The sequence below is a fragment of the Anolis carolinensis genome, chromosome 3 (genome assembly GCF_035594765.1).
Source record: "Anolis carolinensis isolate JA03-04 chromosome 3, rAnoCar3.1.pri, whole genome shotgun sequence".
NCBI lineage: Eukaryota > Metazoa > Chordata > Lepidosauria > Squamata > Dactyloidae > Anolis > Anolis carolinensis.
The window spans coordinates 41,577,260-41,596,720 of NC_085843.1; the positions used below are offsets into that span (position 1 = coordinate 41,577,260).

At 39.1% G+C, this 19,461-nt stretch overlaps 2 protein-coding genes across 3 annotated transcripts; one reads left to right on the forward strand and one right to left on the reverse strand.

The window, feature by feature from the left end:
• Window positions 1-647: 647 nt before the first annotated feature.
• nepro (nucleolus and neural progenitor protein) lies at window positions 648-13,880 on the forward strand. 2 transcript variants are annotated; one of them, XM_016992593.2, is made up of 9 exons: window positions 648-817; window positions 3,773-3,927; window positions 5,509-5,585; window positions 6,534-6,665; window positions 7,870-7,947; window positions 9,182-9,540; window positions 10,568-10,638; window positions 12,837-13,093; window positions 13,419-13,880. In XM_016992593.2, exons 1-9 carry the CDS (start codon window positions 697-699, stop codon window positions 13,804-13,806), a joined length of 1,638 nt encoding a protein of 545 aa, XP_016848082.2. In that variant the 5' UTR covers window positions 648-696; the 3' UTR covers window positions 13,807-13,880. The 2 variants fall into 2 exon arrangements, with proteins under 2 accessions (XP_016848082.2, XP_016848083.1); XM_016992594.2 differs by lacking the exon at window positions 3,773-3,927 and having other exon boundaries at window positions 650-817.
• taf13 (TATA-box binding protein associated factor 13) lies at window positions 13,796-18,828 on the reverse strand. The gene is made up of 4 exons (XM_003219240.4): window positions 18,710-18,828; window positions 17,279-17,357; window positions 16,292-16,389; window positions 13,796-14,326 (listed from the first exon to the last, which is right to left on the reverse strand). Exons 1-4 carry the CDS (start codon window positions 18,734-18,736, stop codon window positions 14,156-14,158), a joined length of 375 nt encoding a protein of 124 aa, XP_003219288.3. The 5' UTR covers window positions 18,737-18,828; the 3' UTR covers window positions 13,796-14,155.
• Window positions 18,829-19,461: the final 633 nt, after the last annotated feature.

Here is a 19,461-nt window from a genome sequence, read left to right on the forward strand (position 1 = left end):
CTAGTATTTGAGCACAATTGTTCTTATCTGATGATTGCATTTTCAGTCCTGCTATGAATTTGGCTGCTTTAATTACATTGAGTCTACATTTATACTTTGTAGGGGTTTCCAATTAGTTGAGGCGCCAACACCCTTTAGCAGAGGGCGAAACGCCTTGTAGAACTACAACTCCCACGATTCCATAGCATTGAGCCATGGCAGTTAAAAGTAGTGTCAAACTGCATTCGTTCTACAGTGTGGATCAGGCATGGGCCAACTTGGGCCCTCCAGTTGTTTTGGACTGCAACTCCCACCATTCGCTTAAGCGGCTGAGGGGGGGAAAGGAAGGGGCCTGAGGCTGTCAGGAATGGTGGGAGTTGCAGTCCAAAACAACTGGAGGGCCCAAGTTGGCCTATGCCTGATGTAGATAGACCAGCCCTCAAACAAGCTTCAGTAATTGCACCAACTAATTAAAAGCAACTCAGTGATGAATTATTCTGCAACTTTGGCAATAATATTATTTTAACTTGCATTTTGTGTTGTAGCTCTGCTTTTTAAAGCTGGAGCAATTCTTCCTTATGAGAGGAAAGCAGGCCTTGACGCCCCCTTACGGCGGCTGAGAGCAAAGGCAGGGGAAAGGAGCCTTGAACTACGGCTCCCCCTGCGGGACAGAAAACTTGGTTGAGTCCTACGAAGACCTTCCTCCCCCTGAGTGGAATGTGGTTTCATCCAGGAAAGATGGCGGCGCCCATACGAGAGGAAGCGGTGTGGAACCGGCTACGAGTGCCATGGCCGGGCTGCAGCGCCGGCATCGTTGTACCGGATCACCATGCTTCGGGTAAAGAAAAGGAGGCGAAGGAGGGCCAGCCGTCCTTTTAACAGCCCCTCACTCCCTTGTCCATGACTGTCTGCCAGGCCATGTGGATTCGAGGTGTATCTGCACTGTGGCGTTAATTAGTGCCATAGAATGCTGGGTTGCTGTGAGTTTTCCAAGCTGTATGGCCATATTCCAGAAGCATTCTCCCCTGACGTTTCGCCCACATCTATGGCAGACATCCTCAGAAGTCGCCCTCATCTATGGCAGACATCCTCAGAAGTTTATATATACAGTAGAGTCTCACTTATCCAAGACTCACTTATCCAAGGTTCTGGATTATCCAAAGCATTTTTGTAGTCAATGTTTTCAATACATCGTGATATTTTGGTGCTAAATTCGTAAATACAGTAATTACAACATACCGTTACTACGTATTGAACTACTTTTTCTGTCAAATTTGTTGTATAACATGATGTTTTGGTGCTTAATTTGTAAAATCATAACCCAATTTCATGTTTAATAGGCTTTTCCTTAATCCCTCCTTATTATCCAAGATTATCCACTTATCCAAGGTTCTGCTGGCCCGTTTAGCTTGGAAAAGTGAGACTTTACTGTATCTGCAAAGGCAGGAAGCAGCCAGGCTTTGAAGCTGCAAGGCTAATAGTGCTAATCAAGCTGTCCATTTGCAACATTCACACTGGTCTCAAGCAGACAAGAGTTCTTTCTCTCACCCTGAATATTCCACAGATAAATAAACCTCCCTTGTCGGGTCTTCGGCTTAGAAATGGAGATGAGCACCACACCCCAGAGTCAGATATGACTGGACTTAACGTCAGGGGAAAACCTTTACCTTTACTTTTTTGCCTAGTCTCCAACATACCTCACAACCCCTGAGGATGCTTGCCATAGATATGGGTGAAACGTCAGGAGAGAATGCTTCTGGAACATGGCCATACAGTCTGAAAAACTCACAGCAAACCAGTGATTCCGGCCATGAAAGCCTTCAACAACACAATCCTATGATGTAGAACAGGCATGGGCCAATTTGGGCCCTCCAGGTGTTTTGGACTTCAACTCTCACAATTCCTGGAATTGAAGTCCAAAATACCTGAAGGGCCCAAGTTGGCCCATGACTGCTGTAGATGCACCTTGGCAGAAACTGGGCGATTCAAGATTTTCATTGGCTATCATGAACAGTGGGAGCCCCTGGTGGTGCAGCAGATTAAACCGCTCAGCTTCTGAACTTGCTGGTCGAAAGGTCGGTGGTTCAAATCCAGGGAGCAGGGTGAGCTCCTGCTGTTAGCCCCAGCATCTCGCAACCTGGCAGTTTGAAATCATGCAAATGTGAATAGATCAATAGGTAGCGCTCCGGCATGAAGGTAACAGCGCTTCATGCATCATGCAGGCCACAGGACCTTGGAGCTGTCAATACCGGCTCTTCAGCTTAGAAATGGAAGTGAGCATCAAAACTCAGAGTTGGACATGACTAGACTTAATGTCAGGGGGAAACCTTTACTTTACCTTAATATCATGAACAATAATAGGGAATTAGGGCAGAGTTTTTCCAATATTACCTAAGTAATCCAGAAATAAATAGTCCCTCAAAAATAATGTCTAACTAATCTTGTCTTCCTCTGTAATGCAGCTTGTTTATCCCTTATAATAATAATAATAATAATAGCAGCAATAATAAAAAATTTATTTCTAACTCACTCTCTCGTCCCAAAGGGACTCAGAGCAACTTCCAAAAGTAAAATGGTAAACATTCAATGCCATGTGCAGTATCAAAATAAACAAATTAAGCAAAATAGGCAAGCAAAACAGACAATTAACATTAACAGTTAAAATAAATAGATTCAAATAAATAAAACAACCTTAACCAGAGAATGTTATCAGTCAGGTCTCAAAAGTAACACATTAAGCAGTTAAAATCTATATAAAATCTGAGAATATAAAGTTTGGCTATTCCAATAAGTTAATGTGATCATTGTCAGCATAGTAAATCGGGTTAGAGTTGGTGTTAAATAAATCCTCTTTCTTTACAAAAGCTAAAGTACAAAGAAAGATTTTTAGTTATTTTTTGAAGGAGATGAGTGAGGAGGCTGTTCTGATTTAGGTATTAGGAAACATTGTTAAAGTAGAGTTAAGGGCCAGTATTGAGTATGATAGATAAAACATTTATGTACTTAAATGGCAAAGGTAAAAACCAAAATAAGTATCAAAACCTTCTATGTCTGTAACATCATCTTTTGCTGATAAGCTATTGCTGCTGCACAAAAGCTAGCGACTTTGGTAGTAATTTTGGGGTGCTGGTCAGCCAGGAGGTAATCAACATAAAACCATACAGATCTCCCTGGGAAACTTTCTAAAATTGGATTTATAAAATGTTTTCAAAGGTCTCAGTAAAAAGAACAGTACAGTAAAATGTGCCCCACAGTTTCCACTTCCTCAGCCTCACAAGAATATAGGCTTTCATCTTATGGTACTTTGTTATATCTTCCCTCCAGTAAAACAGAAGGGTGTACATTGAATTTAGCCAAAGAGAATGCTTTCCTATGTTTTAGGATAATTAGATTGCCTAAGTACTCTACAGGAAGAAGTGCCGCAGAGTACTTAGGCAATAGACTCTCAGGCTTCATCTGCACTGCTATATAATACAGATGTATCTGTTTTGTATTGGATTATATGAGTCTACATTGCCATATAATCTAGTTCAAAGAAGGTAATCTTTATTCAGAAACTGGATTATATGGCAGTGTAGATCCAGTCTCCATTAAACAAGTCTCCTGGTAGATGCTGGATAAATGTAGTTTCTGGTTGTATGAGAGTTTCTATGAAAAATAGACCTTACTAATATTGCAACCCATACTATACCATAAACTATATTTATTTAGACATCAGATAAAATGTACAAATAGGTTGTTGTTGATATGTTGAACAGATTCTTGCAAATTCAGGCAACTGTCTCTTTTCCAGTGGGATGCTTTGCTGTTGTTAAGAAAGAGGGCCGTGCTCTTGACAACATACTAACAGATAAAGCCATGGTTGCAGAACAGTGCCTCCTTCGTGCCATCATCTACCGTTTCCGCCACCAGATGAGTCATCATAAGCCATATCAGTCTCTCAAACAGGTCAGAATAAGAGAATTGCCTGGAAACACATTTGGACATTGTCTTATCTATTTCCTGGACATTAGGAAGAACATCTGCCTAGGAGTCTGGTGGAAGCTCCTTCGTTAGAGGCTTTTAAATAGAGGCTGGATGGCCATCTGTTGGGGGTGCTTTGATTGTGCTTGTCCTTCATGTCAGGCAGTTGGACTAGATGGCCCATGTCATCTTTCCAACTCTGATTCTTTTTGAAACTTTTATCTTGAGAAAGAATATCAGTTTATAGGTATTCATCATTGGATAGAAACTATTTTTATGCTCCTATATTTAAGAACTTGAGCTTGCTTTCATTTAATGGAGAAATTATATTTTTCATTGTCTCACTGGAAAAATAGTGTGAATCTAATAGAGTAATGTCTATGTTTTTTACAAAGAGAGCCTCAGTCTGATACTTTCCTTAGTCAGTTTCTGAAAATTTTCATTAACATAATGCTGTGGTTCGTTCTATCTATCAGTGTGTATCAGTGTGTATCAAGCCCCCGGTGGCGTAGTGGGTTAAAGCCTTGTGACTTGAAGGTTGGGTTGCTGACCTGAAGGCTGCCAGGTTCAAATCCAACCCGGGGAGAGCGCAGATGAGCTCCCTTTATCAGCTCCAGCTCCATGCGGGGACATGAGAGAAGCCTCCCACAAGGATGGTAAAACATCAAAACATCCGGGCATCCCCTGGGCAATGTCCTTGCAGTCAGCCAATTCTCTCACACCAGAAGCGACTTGCAGTTTCTCAAGTCACTCCTGACACGAAAAAAGTTTGTATTATGCAAACTTCATTTTAGTATGCGTGAATTCACTTACTTTCATGATGCTATAGAAATGAATGTACAAATAGCTTTGAACAGGAAGTTTTTTTAAAGAGAGTGTAGTCTACCAATACATAATCACTGCTTGTTAGGCTCTGATTTTCACAGTGATGGGCGTTTAACTGACTGATTGTTCATTTGACTTACGGTTATTGACTTGGCGTAGAATAAAAAGATGCCTGCTGCTGCTCAGCCGTTTAGTCGTCTCCGACTCTTCGTGACCTCATGGGCCAGTCCACGTCAGAGCTCCCTGTCGGCCGTCACCGCCACCCATTCCTTCAAGGTCAACCCAGTCACTTCAAGGATACCGTCCACCCATCTTGCCCTTGGTCGGCCTCTCTTCCTTTTTCCTTCCATTTCCCCCAGCATCGTGATCTTTTCCAAGCTTTCCTGTCTCCTCATGATGTGGCCAAAATACTTCAGCTTTGCCTCTAATATCCTTCCCTCCAGTGAGCAGCCGGGCATTATTTTCTGGAGGATGGACTGGTTGGATCTTCTTGCGGTCCAAGTCACTCTCAGGATTTTCCTCCAGCACCAGAGTTCAAAAGCATCTGTCTTCCTTCGCTCAGCCTTCCCTATGGTCCAGCTCTCGCATCCATAGGTTACTATGGGGAATACCATAGATGCCACTCTCATATTATTTCATACATACCAATTATGAATTTAGAAATTTAGTGAACTGAAATGTGTCTAGATGAAAAGTTTCATTTCTCAGCTAATCTCTTAATGTGCTCCCACTCTCTTCCAGGTAGAACAATGCTTGAAGCGTTTAAATCTAATGAATCTGGGAAAGGCCATTCAAATTCTTACACAACTGGGCCCCATGTAAGTGACATAAACTAGATGATATTTATGGAAGTATAAGTCTTACAGGATTTATTTTCCTATATTTGCTAGGTTAAGCACTTTAGCTAAATTTATATTGGCTGAAATCTATAGAATTTAAAGTAACTAAATTCTTTTCTTTTCTTGCCAAAGCTGCTAGATTGTTGTGTGGTGGAATCGCCTTCATAAAAGCTTTTAAACAGAGGCTGAATGACTGTATTTTGGGTATGCTTTGATTGTGCTTTTCCTGCATGGCAGGGTGTTGGACTAGATGGCCCAAGTGGTCTCTTCTAACTCTGTTGTTCTATAATTCTAGGACTTCCCATTTTTAGGTGACTTTTTCCAGATCACTACCCCAAACCACTAGAAAACACTGCGGTTTCCTTGCCTTACCCTCCCACAATACTTGCCTCTCTCCAAAAAAGGTTGATTTCCTGAAAAGAAACTAGAAGTGTCACAACATCACTTTTAGTTTTTTAGTGATGCACAAGGGTTGCCCTTTGGAGGTACACAGAGTCAAAAAATGTCTTCTGCATGTCTCTCTCTTGGTGTAAGAAAGAGAATGTTTTCAAACTATGCTGAACACTTCAGTAGATAACAGAGTGTCATTTGAAATCTTACACAAATGGCAGTCAGTCCAAGCAAAGGTGCCCTCCCCCCCGGCTTGTTTTTGTTTCTTCTTTTGTGTAACAAACATAATAAATCAGCAATACTTTGTACCCAGCTGGATAGTTTAAGCATTTTTGAAGAAAAGTTTCAAAAAACAAATAAAACCTAAAAGCAAAAACATGGGGCAAAGTTAAGTTAATGGGAATAGAATATTTTTTTTAAAAAAATTACAGGAGCAAGCCATTCCAAATGATCGGGTGCTTGTCAGAGTTAAGTGCTGGAAGATGCCAACACAGATCCACATGATCTATTTCTTATATTTTTCATCATTTTAAACAGGTATCAGAAATCTGAAAATGCTGCAGAATGTTTGGTTCCCAGCCAACCTGTGATAGAAGTTGTGATGGTGAAGATACTGGGTGGTTGCAAGCTTGTGCTGCGTTTACTTGAATGCTGTTGTGCCGCATTTCTGTATCCTTGTAAGACAAGCACATGGAACTGATTTGGAAACTGATGCAATTCTCATTTGTTGCTGTGTTCTTCAAAGTCATTTCTGACTTATGGTGACTCTAATCTATCACTGGGTTTTCTTGGCATGATTTATTCAGAGATTTGTCTTTGCCTTCTGAAGAGTGTGACTTACCCAATGTCACCCAGTGGGCTTCCATGGATTGAGCAGAGATTTGAACCTTGGCCTCCAGTTCTAACCCAAAGCATCACACTGTCTCAGTTCTCATTTAGAAATGCAAAATGGCATGGGAAGTCCATTATTAGAAAAGATATAAAATAAAACAAACAGACTTTAATCATATATTAATTGTGTTTACGTCTTCCAGTGAACTCAAGCTTGTATACATGGCTTTCTTATGTGATCTTATGGACTTTTCAAGAGAAACTATGTGTATTTATGTGTATTATGTGTATATCTGCCATAAGAGACATTGTAGAGTTAATACAGTTTGATACTTCAATTGCCATGACTCAATGTTATGGAATCAAGGGGATTGTAGTTTTACAAGGTCTTTTGCCTTCTATGCCAATCAGTAATGGTGCTTCACCAAACACCCAGGTTCTATAGCATTGAGCCATGGCAATTAAAGTGGCATCAAACTGCATTATTTTTACTGTATTAATGCAGTATAATAAAAGAGAATGACAGATGTCAGTTTTACGTAGTGTTAATCAAGATTTAGATATTTTATATCATGTTTATGTTTCAAGTTCTGTTGAATAATTTGTTTTATTCACTTGAGTTCTGAGAATGTTACACAAAGCATTCTAGTAGTAAAGGGATTAAGGGGAACACCTTACAACTTCATCTTCCTCACATAAAGTATCCCTATGGATAATAGGTCTGATAAGGTTTCATAGCATAATGGAGACAAGAACCTGCATCACCTAAGTCATAGTCCAACAATAACCAATACAGTGTTAACAAATTAATCCTTTTTTCTGTTATTTGTCTGGTGTCAAACTTTGCATTCCTCCATGGCTTCACAAATTAGCCTAAATATTATTTAAAGATTTAATAGCATACAGCTCTTGAGTCTTACCCTCAGGTTTGATTGAATGTTTTCTGCTCTCTGAGTTTCACGCAGTGAAACACAGTTGGTCTTTAATTTTTGTCCCTTCTCCCTTTGATCCATTATTATCCAACCTTAATTTAGTTCTTTAGCTTGTCTGTTAAGCATCTTTGTTTACAAGAGCATATACTTCTGAATACTCTGGTTTCAGGATTGCTGAGCCGACTATGGTATGTAACAGTTTAAACACCTTGATTATCTTATTTCTATCTGTACACTTGCATTTCTTGAGTAGAGAGCTTGCTTAATATGTTATCTGAAAATAGCAGGTAGTAGCCAATAAACCCTTCCCACTGACATAATGATTTCCATGAATGCAATTGTAGTGGGTGCCATAACATGTTCCTAGGGTTTTTTTTAGTAACTGATCTAACCCTTTTATTCCACACAGCCAAAACTGCCAGGAAGAATCCCAAGCACTGATAAAGAAGTGCAGTTAGCTGCTATAACATTCTTCCACTTAAACATCCCTTTGCTCTTTTTCTTGTTTGCCTATCTTCAAGCAATTACGAATTGTGGCATGCTATTAAATTGTATTTTAATTAAGCCCAATATCCAGTGCTTGTGACAGTGTTGAAAAGAGGGTAACCCCGATTTGTATTTAAAATAAAGAAAAATAGAGAGGACGCAGAGTGGAAGAAAAGTAAAAGTTAGAGGAGTAAAATAGTTCGATATTGGGAGAGGGGTGTTGAGTAAGGTGTGTTACATCCAATTGTATCCATGATGTCTCTTATGTATGGAGATAGACAAGTTGCCCAATGCTTTGATTAGCGGCAGGGGCCAAGGTGCCCATTTCTTTGAAGGGAATGTGTAGAAGAGAGACTGGCAGAAGAAATGAGTGTGCAGAGGCCTTGATGTTTGATGCTGTTTCAAAAACATGGAAACGTTTCATTGCTGTTCTATCAACCAGCAACCCTAACAAAATCCCATTGTTTTCAGTAAATTTACTTGTACCCACGTTTCAAGCAGTAAGAGATATGTGTGTTTGTATGGCAGTTTAAAACACAATAAATTATAATACTTTTTTACAATGTCAGATAAGCTCCATGATAAAGGATAGCACATTGCCTGTACATAAAGGGATTTCTGGTTCTTCTACCTGGGTGAATATAATTGCTGAGATTTGCAGGCTTTGAAATATTCTTGTGTTTATGACATTAACAAGGAATTGAGTGTTTGAGTACTCTTCTTAGCCTTTTCTTCTGGATACCTGATACCAGAGTTTTCTGTATCTGATACCAGAGATTGTTATAGTAGAAGGACTGGTAAAGTCATATTGTTGAGATCAAACTAGGAGTAGCAAAAAAAGAAATAAAACATTGGAAAATTTTAGTGGAAGAGTCAACCCAATTTAAGAAATGTACCAGTTACACAAGTGTTTCATTTCTTCCCTCTTTGTCTTAGGCTTCTTTCTAGAGGTGTATTAAAAAGCCTCAGTTCTTTGTATAACATCCTGTTTGAATTACATCGAGAAGTTTCGGAAATACAACCAAGTCCTTATATAAAAGGATTTGCTTTTCCTCCTGAAATAAATGAATTTGTGGGAACCTCTTATTCAGAGATTAAGAAGAAAATGCCTAGAGCATTTGTGATGAAAAAGGCCAGAAGTGGATGGATGAATAAACTATTTGCTGCAAGCAAGGCCACATCTCAGTCTCAGCTTGAGACAGCAGCCGGTCCTACAGCAGTCGGAGGGAAGATGAGGAATTCGCAAAATGCTGTTGATATCGGGAAACCAGTTCTGGTCAATAGAACTAACCGAGGTAACAGACTGGCCTTTTCATTTGGGTGAGGGAATGGAAAGAAAACTAAGACTCAGGTGCAGGTTTTAAAAATTATTAGGATCCTGAGCCTGAGGAATAGCTTTTAAACAGAGTGATAGACACTACTGGAATTAGCTTCTAGGACAGCTGGTGATAGCACTCTTTTCTTTCTCATTCAGGATGAATGATTTCTGACCATTTGATATGCGTGTAAACTTCTGCTTCTCCTTAACAGTGTGTTTAGTTGCTACTCTAAAAAGTCTGAGGAATGGCGACATGGTTCTTACCATGCCATATGTTTCTTTTCAAGAGTGTTGTTGCATGTGCTTTAAAAATAGCCGCTAGCCATATTTTGCTGGAATACTTATGTACCGACTGACACAACCATATTTCCTAAACAATTTAAGAATACAGTAGAGTCTCACTTATCCAACACTCGCTTATCCAACATTCTGGATTATCCAACGTGTTTTTGTAGTCAATGGTTTCAATATATTGTGATATTTTGGTGCTAAATTTGTAAATACAGTAATTACAACATAACATTACTGCGTATTGAACTACTTTTTCAGTCAAATTTGTTGTATAACATGATGTTTTGGTGCTTAATTTGTAAAATCATAACCTAATTTGATGTTTAATAGGTTTTTCCTTAATGCCTCCTTATTATCCAACATATTCGCTTATCCAACATTCTGCCAGCCCGTTTATGTTGGATAAGTGAGACTCTACTGTAATTTTGAAATGTTAAAAACATGCCATTGATATCAAAATCATTTTGTTCCAGGTTAAGTACATAGGATTGTAGCCAAGCCAACTTTTAAAGGCTATTTTAAGTGTATTTATTATATGTTAATTCACATGTATTATTTGTTTTTTAATTTTTGTATTGTGCTTTTAAATATATAATCAAAGTGTGGTATTGTTAGCTGTCTTAAGTTCCTATTTGTAGAAAGACAGGGTGTAAATAAAGTAAATAATAATAATTTCTCCCATCAACAAATAATTACTTTGCCCATTGTTCTAGATCTGGGAAAGGAGGTGTCAAGGTTTGATGTCAAGACATTATGCAAGTATCCTCATCCGGCTCCACAGAAGGTTTGTTCCATTTTGTTTCTGTGTTTTTGTGGAGAGTAATTTTCCATACCCCTCTTTTACATTTAAGATCCCCCCCAAAAAAAACTGGAGAGTAGAAGTTATCTTTGAGAAGGGATTCAATTTGCTGTTTTAGATGGTGAGGCCAACATTTTGTACATGAGTATAATTGATTAGATTTTTCATTTAACTTTTAGCATTTAGTTGCTTTCTAAATAATAAGGAAGCAATCCTGAACTCCGTATGAAACCAGATGGAGTCTTTAGGATACAATGAAGTGCTAGGCCATTAACAAAGAATAAGTCACTTGGAATGATGGCACTTATGCCATAAGGGCTTCTCAGGTATTCTGCCAGACATTTTGGGGTGGTCTTGGATTCATTGGGCTGTAACTATACTAGCCCTTTCAATGATGCAATTATTTTTGTCACACTGGAGTTAATCTTGGAAGTGAAATTTATAGAATATAGGTCAGAAAAATATATAGAAAAGGCAGTCTACAGCTTTTCTTTTTTACAGGAAGAAAGCAAGGTTGTTGATCCTGTACCAGAAATATTCTACTTGTAGTAATTCTGCTTCTGTATATATTTAAGAAATGTTTAGCTTTCCAAGTAGTTTTGGATTTCTGATCACAGTTGATTGGAGTTGTAAAGCAGGGGTATCTGGATGGGCACAGATTTTCCACCTATGTGAATAAGCAACTTCATCCCTCCATTCTTTATACCTGTCAGCAACTAAGAGATTATAAACACTTTAAGGAAGCTAATTATACTGGACACACAGAGATTTCAATGGCTAGGATCTGAAGAGGTTCTCAGGGAATACTAGATCCTCTATGGAATGTCCTAGCTTTGTTATTTAAAATCTTTCCATGCAAGATCCATGAGACTTGGGGAAACCATTACTAGTTGTTGTGCCTTGAAGTCGTTTCCAGTTTTTGGTGACCTTAAGGATTTACTATTGATTTTCCTCTGAGTCTGAGAGTGACGTTCCAGAGACAACCCTGTAAGTTTCTATTGACAAGTGGTGATTCAAACACTGTCTACAGGAGTTCTAGTCCAACAATAAGACCATCACATTGGCTCCTCATTACTAGTTGCAATAGACAATATTATGATCATAGAATAATAGAGTTGAAAGAAACCCCCTGAGCCATCTAATCCAACCCCCTGCTATGCAGGAAAAACACAGTCAAAGCACTCCTGACAGATGACCATCAATCAAGCCTCTGTTGAAAAGCCTTCAAGGAAGGAGCTGCCACCACACTCAGAGGCAGTGAGTTCTACTGTTGAACAGCTCTTATAGTCAGGAAGTTCTTCCTAATGTTGAAGTGGAATGTCCTTTCCTGTATTTTGAATCCATTGCTCCGAGTCTTGGTTTCCAGGGCAGCAGAAAACAAGCCTGCTCCCTCCTCATGAAGTCTTTTCAAATATTTAAACATAGCTATCATATCTCCTCTCACAGGTCGCTTCTGCAGGCTAAGCATACCCAGCTTTTTAAGATGCTCCTCGTGGTCTTCAGACCTTTGATCATTTTAGTTGCCTTCCTCTGAATACCTACCAGCTTGTCCATCTCTTAAACTGTGGTGCCCAGAATTGGACACAGTATTTCAGGTGGAAAAAAGGTGATGTCTAACCAAAGCCAATACAGAGGCACCATAACTTCCCTTGATCTATGCTCCTGTTGATGCAGCTCAAAATCCCATTGGCTTTTTTAGCTGTTGCATCACACTGTTGGCTCATGTGCAACTTGTTGTCCACGAAGACTCCCAATATCTTTTTCACATGGACTGTTGTCGAGCCAGGTATCACCCATCCTGCATTTGTGCATTTTGTCTTTTCTGCCTAAGCGAAGTATCCTACATTTCTTCTTGTTGAATGAAATTTAGCTCTCTAATTTGTTGAGGTCATTTTGAATTCTTCTGAAATAATTGCTAGCACTTATGAGTCATAATTGATAGCAGTTATGAATTTGCCCTCTACCATTAAAGGACAGAAACCTACTATCTTGTGTTAGCACTCTGTTTAGAGCACTTTTAAGCCAATAGTGAAAACCGCCTACAGGTATTTGATTTCTTTGCTTTCAATTCTAGCAAAAGATGCTATAAATTGAAAAAATATAAACCCTTTCTTTGCTGACAAACTTTTACCTTTCAGTGCCTTTTCACAGTATTCATTTCCTTCCTTTTAATTTAATTTTAGAATATTAAATTCAGAGTCAAACTTCCTGGATCAAAACAGAAAAGCAAATCTACATCCCACAAATCACTGAGATCCCAGCATCTTAAATCTTTTGTGTCCAAATTTCAAGAAGCAACCTCCTTTGAAGAGCTGTCAGATTCACTGAGAACAACAATTATCTGGTGCAAAAACAATAAACTTGGATCAGAAGCTTTCTTCTTGGGAATGAAGTGCTTGAAAACTAGGCGGCTGCAGCATGTAGAAGCACAAGGTTGCAGGTTTGTATTACTATTACTACGGTATCATCTGATATTTCTCACTGATGTATCTGGGTCCCTTTGTTAATTTTTAACTTCAACCATTTTACATTCCAAGTCCCTTTACTTTCCCATTTCTTTTGCGGAGAGTCCTGTGCTCCCTAACAGCAATGAATGTGGAGTGCTGACTGTAATGCTAACTCATATCTAGTTTATTTTAGAACTTGGAGAAATGGAGAAAGCTCTTGCAGGCTCCCATCAAACTCTGTCTAGTGCAGAAGAGCTAATAACTGACTTCAGTTCTGAAAAACTGCCGATTACTAAACATTCTATTTTCCCCTTACAGGCTGCAGAGAAAACTTGGCTGTGTTAAAGCTACCCTCTGTAAATATCTCACACTCTCAAGCTGCAGAAGGAAACCCAATCAAATGCTTAGAACACATTCCCATCTGCGAATGAGGAGCAAACGCTCAAGGAGCTCAAGACATGTTTCAAAAAGAACACCATCTTCTATCATACCTGTTTCATCAGACACTCCTGACTTTAACAAGGGTGAAATATTCCTATCATCTCAGTTTTGGACTCCTACTAACAATAGTTCTAATGTAATTGGTGAAGAACAAGCTCAGGTGGATTGTTCTGCCTCTATAGTAGAAACAAGTGATGCCCCTATACAGAAAGAAATCGAGAATGAAGATGACATTGATGACATTTTTAAAGCAATAGGTTTATAATACTTTTATTCATGATGTGTTATATAAAATTGGGGTTCTGAATAATAAAATATTCTATTAACGTTTTGAACAAATGAAGTTGAAAAAATTGGGTTTTTTCATGCTTTGATGTTCTGGTTACTTATGCTACAAAAAAGCACACATACAAAAAACCAAAACCAAACATTTGTTTTAAAAAGTCATTTGTAATAAATAGCATGATAGTGGGAAACATCTGAGGACACCTGCAGTTTTGAAGACCATACTAAAAAATCATAATCCAAAATGAATATACATGCTGGCTTCAAAGAAAAGGATAAGTCAGGCAATTAAGGTTTGTCTTCTTGCAAACACCATCCTGCATAAAGCTTCAAGATCCATAGTTTGCTTCGTCAAATGCCTTTCTGGCCCGTTTCAGTTCTTCATTCATTGTTAGCAAGTCTTTCACACGAGCAAACTTCCGTGGGTCTTTACGGATTAAGAATACGATATCTTCAACTTGTACTCGACCCTGCCGTCCAATAGACATTGCCTTATGGGTCTATCAAGGAAAAAAACACTTTAAATTAGAGCAAAAATAACTGTTGTCAAACCATTGCTATTTTCAGATAACTCGCATCTGGTATAGGTCATTTCTCATTATATATATAATTTCATTTTGTATATCTCAACATGGAACTTGCAAGTCCATCTTTTCTAGAATCATAATCAATGGCTAATAATTACAATTGCCTTTTGTATTTGAAGGCAAGTTTTATGTTTGTTTTCCAATAGGCCATAAAACTTCCTGCTGTCTTAGGCAGAGATGGCACATCATGCTGTTAGAGCAGTGGTTCTCAACCTGTGGGTCCCCAAATGTTTTGGCCTTCAACTCCCAGAAACCCTAACAGCTGGTAAACTGGCTGGGATTTCTGGGAATTGTAGGCCAAAACATCTGGGGACCTACAGGTTGAGAACCACCGTGTTAGAGATTAAGTTTCTGTCAATGCACTTATCTGTCTCCAAAGCCACTGATCACCTGACTCGGTCTGGATTTTCATCTGTACGGCAGGAAGAAGCAGTCTCTATTGCTAGCATAAGGCTGTTCCTCCCTCCTTCAAAGAACAACAAGACCAAACCCAGGCACATCACTGCTGCCAATCAGCTGGAGAAAGAAGCTATCTTGCTGTTGGCACTGAAGAGGAACCTTGCTGAAGATGTTACTAGACACAACCTCATCCAAGGCTCAAAAAGAGTAGGGATAAGCCTCAGAACACCAGTAACAGAAGAATATGCAGAGTTGTTTAATTATGCCTGCTCTCTATACTAGGCAGAGAAAATGTATATAAGAGTTGATTAATAACTCCTACACAATATGATGAGCTCGCACTGCAAATGAAACTGATGAAAGCTATAACCCACTAGGTAGGCATAGCCAAACTTTGACCCTCCAGGTGTTTTGGGCTTCCAACTCCCACAATTCCTAACAGCTGGTAGGCTGTTAGGAGTCATGGGAGTTGAAGTCTGCCCATCCACATGCTAGATAAATGTTTAAATTGAATCCTTCATGTTAAGGACATTTTAGATAGATGAACAGCCCATATTCATTATCCTGGATTGTAAAGCTGGAAGTTTGACCCATCTGTAACCTGAAACTAAGTCTGTGATGAAATTTACTTTGAACCCAGAAGGGCTACTTCTAGGTAAACATGCTTATTGCTAAGTCATGAGTCTTGCTGTATCAACACCACAGTGCCAATGTAAAAACAATTTTTGTGGCTTTTTTTTGTTTTCCTTTCTTTGAAGAAATTCAAATAGCAGGCATATAAAAGTATAAAAGTACAGAAATATAATGCAAGTAGGTGTGGGTGAGTGCATCTATACTGTAGAGATGATGCAGTTTGACCCCACTTCAAATGTCATGACTCAATGCTATGGAATTCTAGGAGTTGTAGTTTGAGAAGACACCAGGACACTGATAGAGAAAGCTAATCACTTTGTAAAACTGTCTTGATTTCACAACACTGAACCACTGCAATTAAAGTGGGTCAGACTACATGAATTCTACAGTGTAGATACAGCTTTGTGTCACAATTTTACTGAAACATGAAGCTATGTTACAGATACTTCACAAGTGTTGTGGTTAGATGTGATCACTCCACACTGAAAACCTTTTAGACACAACTGATCCAATATTCTATTAACTATTTCTAAGCCTAATTAAACCCACAGGACTGCCACCAAAACAATACAATACAAACACATTGCAACTCTGCCCTGAGCACTTGAGACACAATGTAAGTTCCCTGAAGAGTGTTCAGGATGAAAAGACTTGCATGCCTTTATCCCCCTTGCTTCCACTCCAAAGAACAAAACAGGACAGTCAATAGGTTTCTTTAACTCCTTTCAAATTCTGCTTTCTCTTCTCCAAGTAATATAAACTATTGCACAGAAACAAAGAGCCCGTGCCTTGCAACACGTGCTGCATTTAGGTTTCTCACCATCTAATAGTACCAGAAGAACCTACCATTTCTGTGATGAATTCTATGACTAGGTCTTCAAGAATATCCACTGACTCTGTGTATGGGTTCTGGTCATCTCCAAATCCATACATCATACATCTCACTGTGGAACAAAAAGAAAAAAAAAACCTTTTAGTTGGATGAGGAATGGAAGCTCTCTGGAGTATTTTTCCCATCTTCATGTCTATACAAACTTTTAAACTAAGTTTAAGAAATGTCACATGCACGATCTTGATTTAGGAAGTACATTCTAAATTTTGTAGAGCTCTTAAATTGAAACAATATTGGCCACTATCCTTGTTGACTGTGCAACATTAAGGATAATGCACAAAAATGAATTATTTTTATTTAAACCTCAAATATAAAAGGAATGCTGAATTAGATCTTTGAATTCCAGTGGCCAGCCGGATGATTCCAGGAAATCCATAAATACAACACACTAACTGTTGCAGAAATGCAGTGTTCTGATGAAAGTAAAAATTAAATATACTGATCTACAATACTAATTCATTAGAGTATTATCTCTCAGATCTATAGACATTTCTTTTGTCCAATGCATGTTTACATAAATTTACACAGTTTTAGCTGTGGAAAAATCAGTGATTCTGGGCTTCACATATCAGGTGATTTCATACAGACATGATCAACTATCAAGATCATGTAATGGAATGGGAACACAGTTATTACAGATAAAACACCTCTTACAATACTTTACAGCATAGCGTATGTGTTTTACTGTCAAGTGGTATGAAATGATGTATTATGGCAGAAATAGCAAAGGAACTCATTAGAAGTGGATAATGAAGACAAGAATGGCACCAAATAATACAAGAAGCTGTATTACATCAAATTATATCACTGCACTGTACTATTGTCTATGTGAACTGGCAACATTTCAGCAGAAGTTTTGACTGCAGCCTTATCCAGTGCTATCTATACATACTACAGATGGAAGATGTAGCTTCCCACATGTGCTCTACCACTTAACTTACATTCTTTAGAAAAAAGTCTCTTCCTTTTCCCTTGTCCACCATCTGGGCCTCCTCCAGCCTCTTCAGTATCTTCTTCAAACTAAAGAGAAACAGAAACAAGGATGAAGGAGAAAAAAGCATTAAAGAATAACCAACACTACAACAAATAAAATCACTGTACCATACATTTATAGTGGGAATGCACTGGGAATTATGTACACTTCCCCTTGTTATTCTTCAAAAGATATGCTGTAATGCTAGAAAAAATGGAGAAGGGGGTCATTAAAATGATAAAAGGGCTAAAGATACTCCCACATAAAGGTGTTGGATACATCATAAATATGTAAAAATATGTATACTCTGGGAAAAGTAGGGAATGGTTTTATCTTTCACTTGTCACAATAAAACCCACTCATATAAAAAGCTGAATGGCAGGACATTTACACTAGACAAAAAAGTGTATTCACTATGAAAAAAATATAGGGAAGGCTGCCAATTACAACAAGTGTTAAAACAGAAATAAATCAGTGAGGAATAGAACAATCAATGGCTGTTAGTAATAATGGCAACCAATATTGGAAGATCTTTTAGTCACAATTGTTGGGGAAAGCAAGTGGGGTGCTATTGCGTTCATGTAGGCTTGGGGTGCTATAGTGCACAGACTTTCTTTAAACATCAGGCTGGTCAATGTGAGGAAAAAAATGCTGGGTTAAATATGGCTTTGGTTTGATCAAACAGAATTCTTGCATATATTTTCAAGATAACCAAGTGTGTAATGACAAAATTGGCAAATTCTGAATACTCCTTGTCCAACATAAATCTCTTATTAGTGGGTGAGATTTCCTCCAAGGAAAATTTGCACAAGATTATTATAGCTTCACAGTCTAATTCCATAGAAACCTATTCAGGTCTATACTCACAGTGTAGAATTATAGCAGTTTGGCTGCCACAACTGAATGCTACGGGATTCTGGGATTTGTAGTTTTATGAGATATTTACCTTTCTGTCGGTTCCACAATATTTTTTTTTACAAAACCCAGAGGATGGAGATATGGTAGTTAAAAGTGGTGTAAAACTGCTGTAATTCTGTAGTGTGGATGGTCTCAGGGGTTTAGTTCAGCAACATTACTATACTGTCTAGCTTTAACAGCACCACTTTTACTGCCACGTCTCAATTCTGGGAGTTGGCGTTCTTTGTCTTTAGCGTTCTTTGTCAAAGAGTGCCAAACTACAAACCATAGCACTCCACCTCATCGAGCCACTGCGGTTAAAGTGATGCCAAACTGCATTAATTCTACAGTGTAGATGCACCCACGGTCTTGCCATGAATTAGGAAAGCTCTGAAGGCAGTGAGCGTCTCCCTCAGTCTCCCAAAAAGCGGCCAGGAAGGATAGGAAGTCTATAAATAATGCTATGAGCGCCCCAAACTGAGTCCATTTCTTCTTCACTCACAGGAGGGTCTTCTTCTTCATCCGCCATGATTCCTGGAAGCGACGGAAATGCCCCTTTGTCTTGGCCAACCAGGCAGCACTTCCGCCTGCGCTGCGATTGGTCCTTTCGCAAAACATTCCTGCGCATGCGCCGTGCGAGGAAAGTAAGCCACTGCAGGCCCTCGCTTTGCCCTTATGCAGAGATGTCGGGGCCTCTCTCCAGCCTTTCTAGTATTTCTCCTTCGCTGCTCTAATAAAGGCATACTTCAATGCACATTTACACTGTAGAATTAATGGGCATTGGATACCACTTAAACTGCTATGGCTCAGGATAGGAATACTAATACGTAGGTTGCTGTGAGTTTTCCTGGCTGTATGGCCATGTTCCAAAAGCATTCTCTCCTGACGTTTCGCCCACATCCATGGCAGACATCCTCAGAGGTTGTGAGGTGTTGGAGACAAGGCAAGTCGGGTTTATATATCTGTTGAAGGCCCAGGGTGGGAGAAATAACTCTGCTTTGAGGCAGGTCTGAATGTTGCAGTTGGCCACCTTGATTAGCACTGAGTGGCCTTGCTGCTTCAAAACCTGGTGGCTTCCTGCCTGGGAAGGAACAACCACCATGTCAGACTACACAGAGAAGCCACTGAAACCCACAAGCATGTGGCTACCAGTAATAAACAACTCTAAAGTCAAGACAGTAAATAAAGAACAACACTCTGAAAACAGGGATTCCAGACAGAAAACAACCAGGGCCAGCTAACACCTCCCAACAA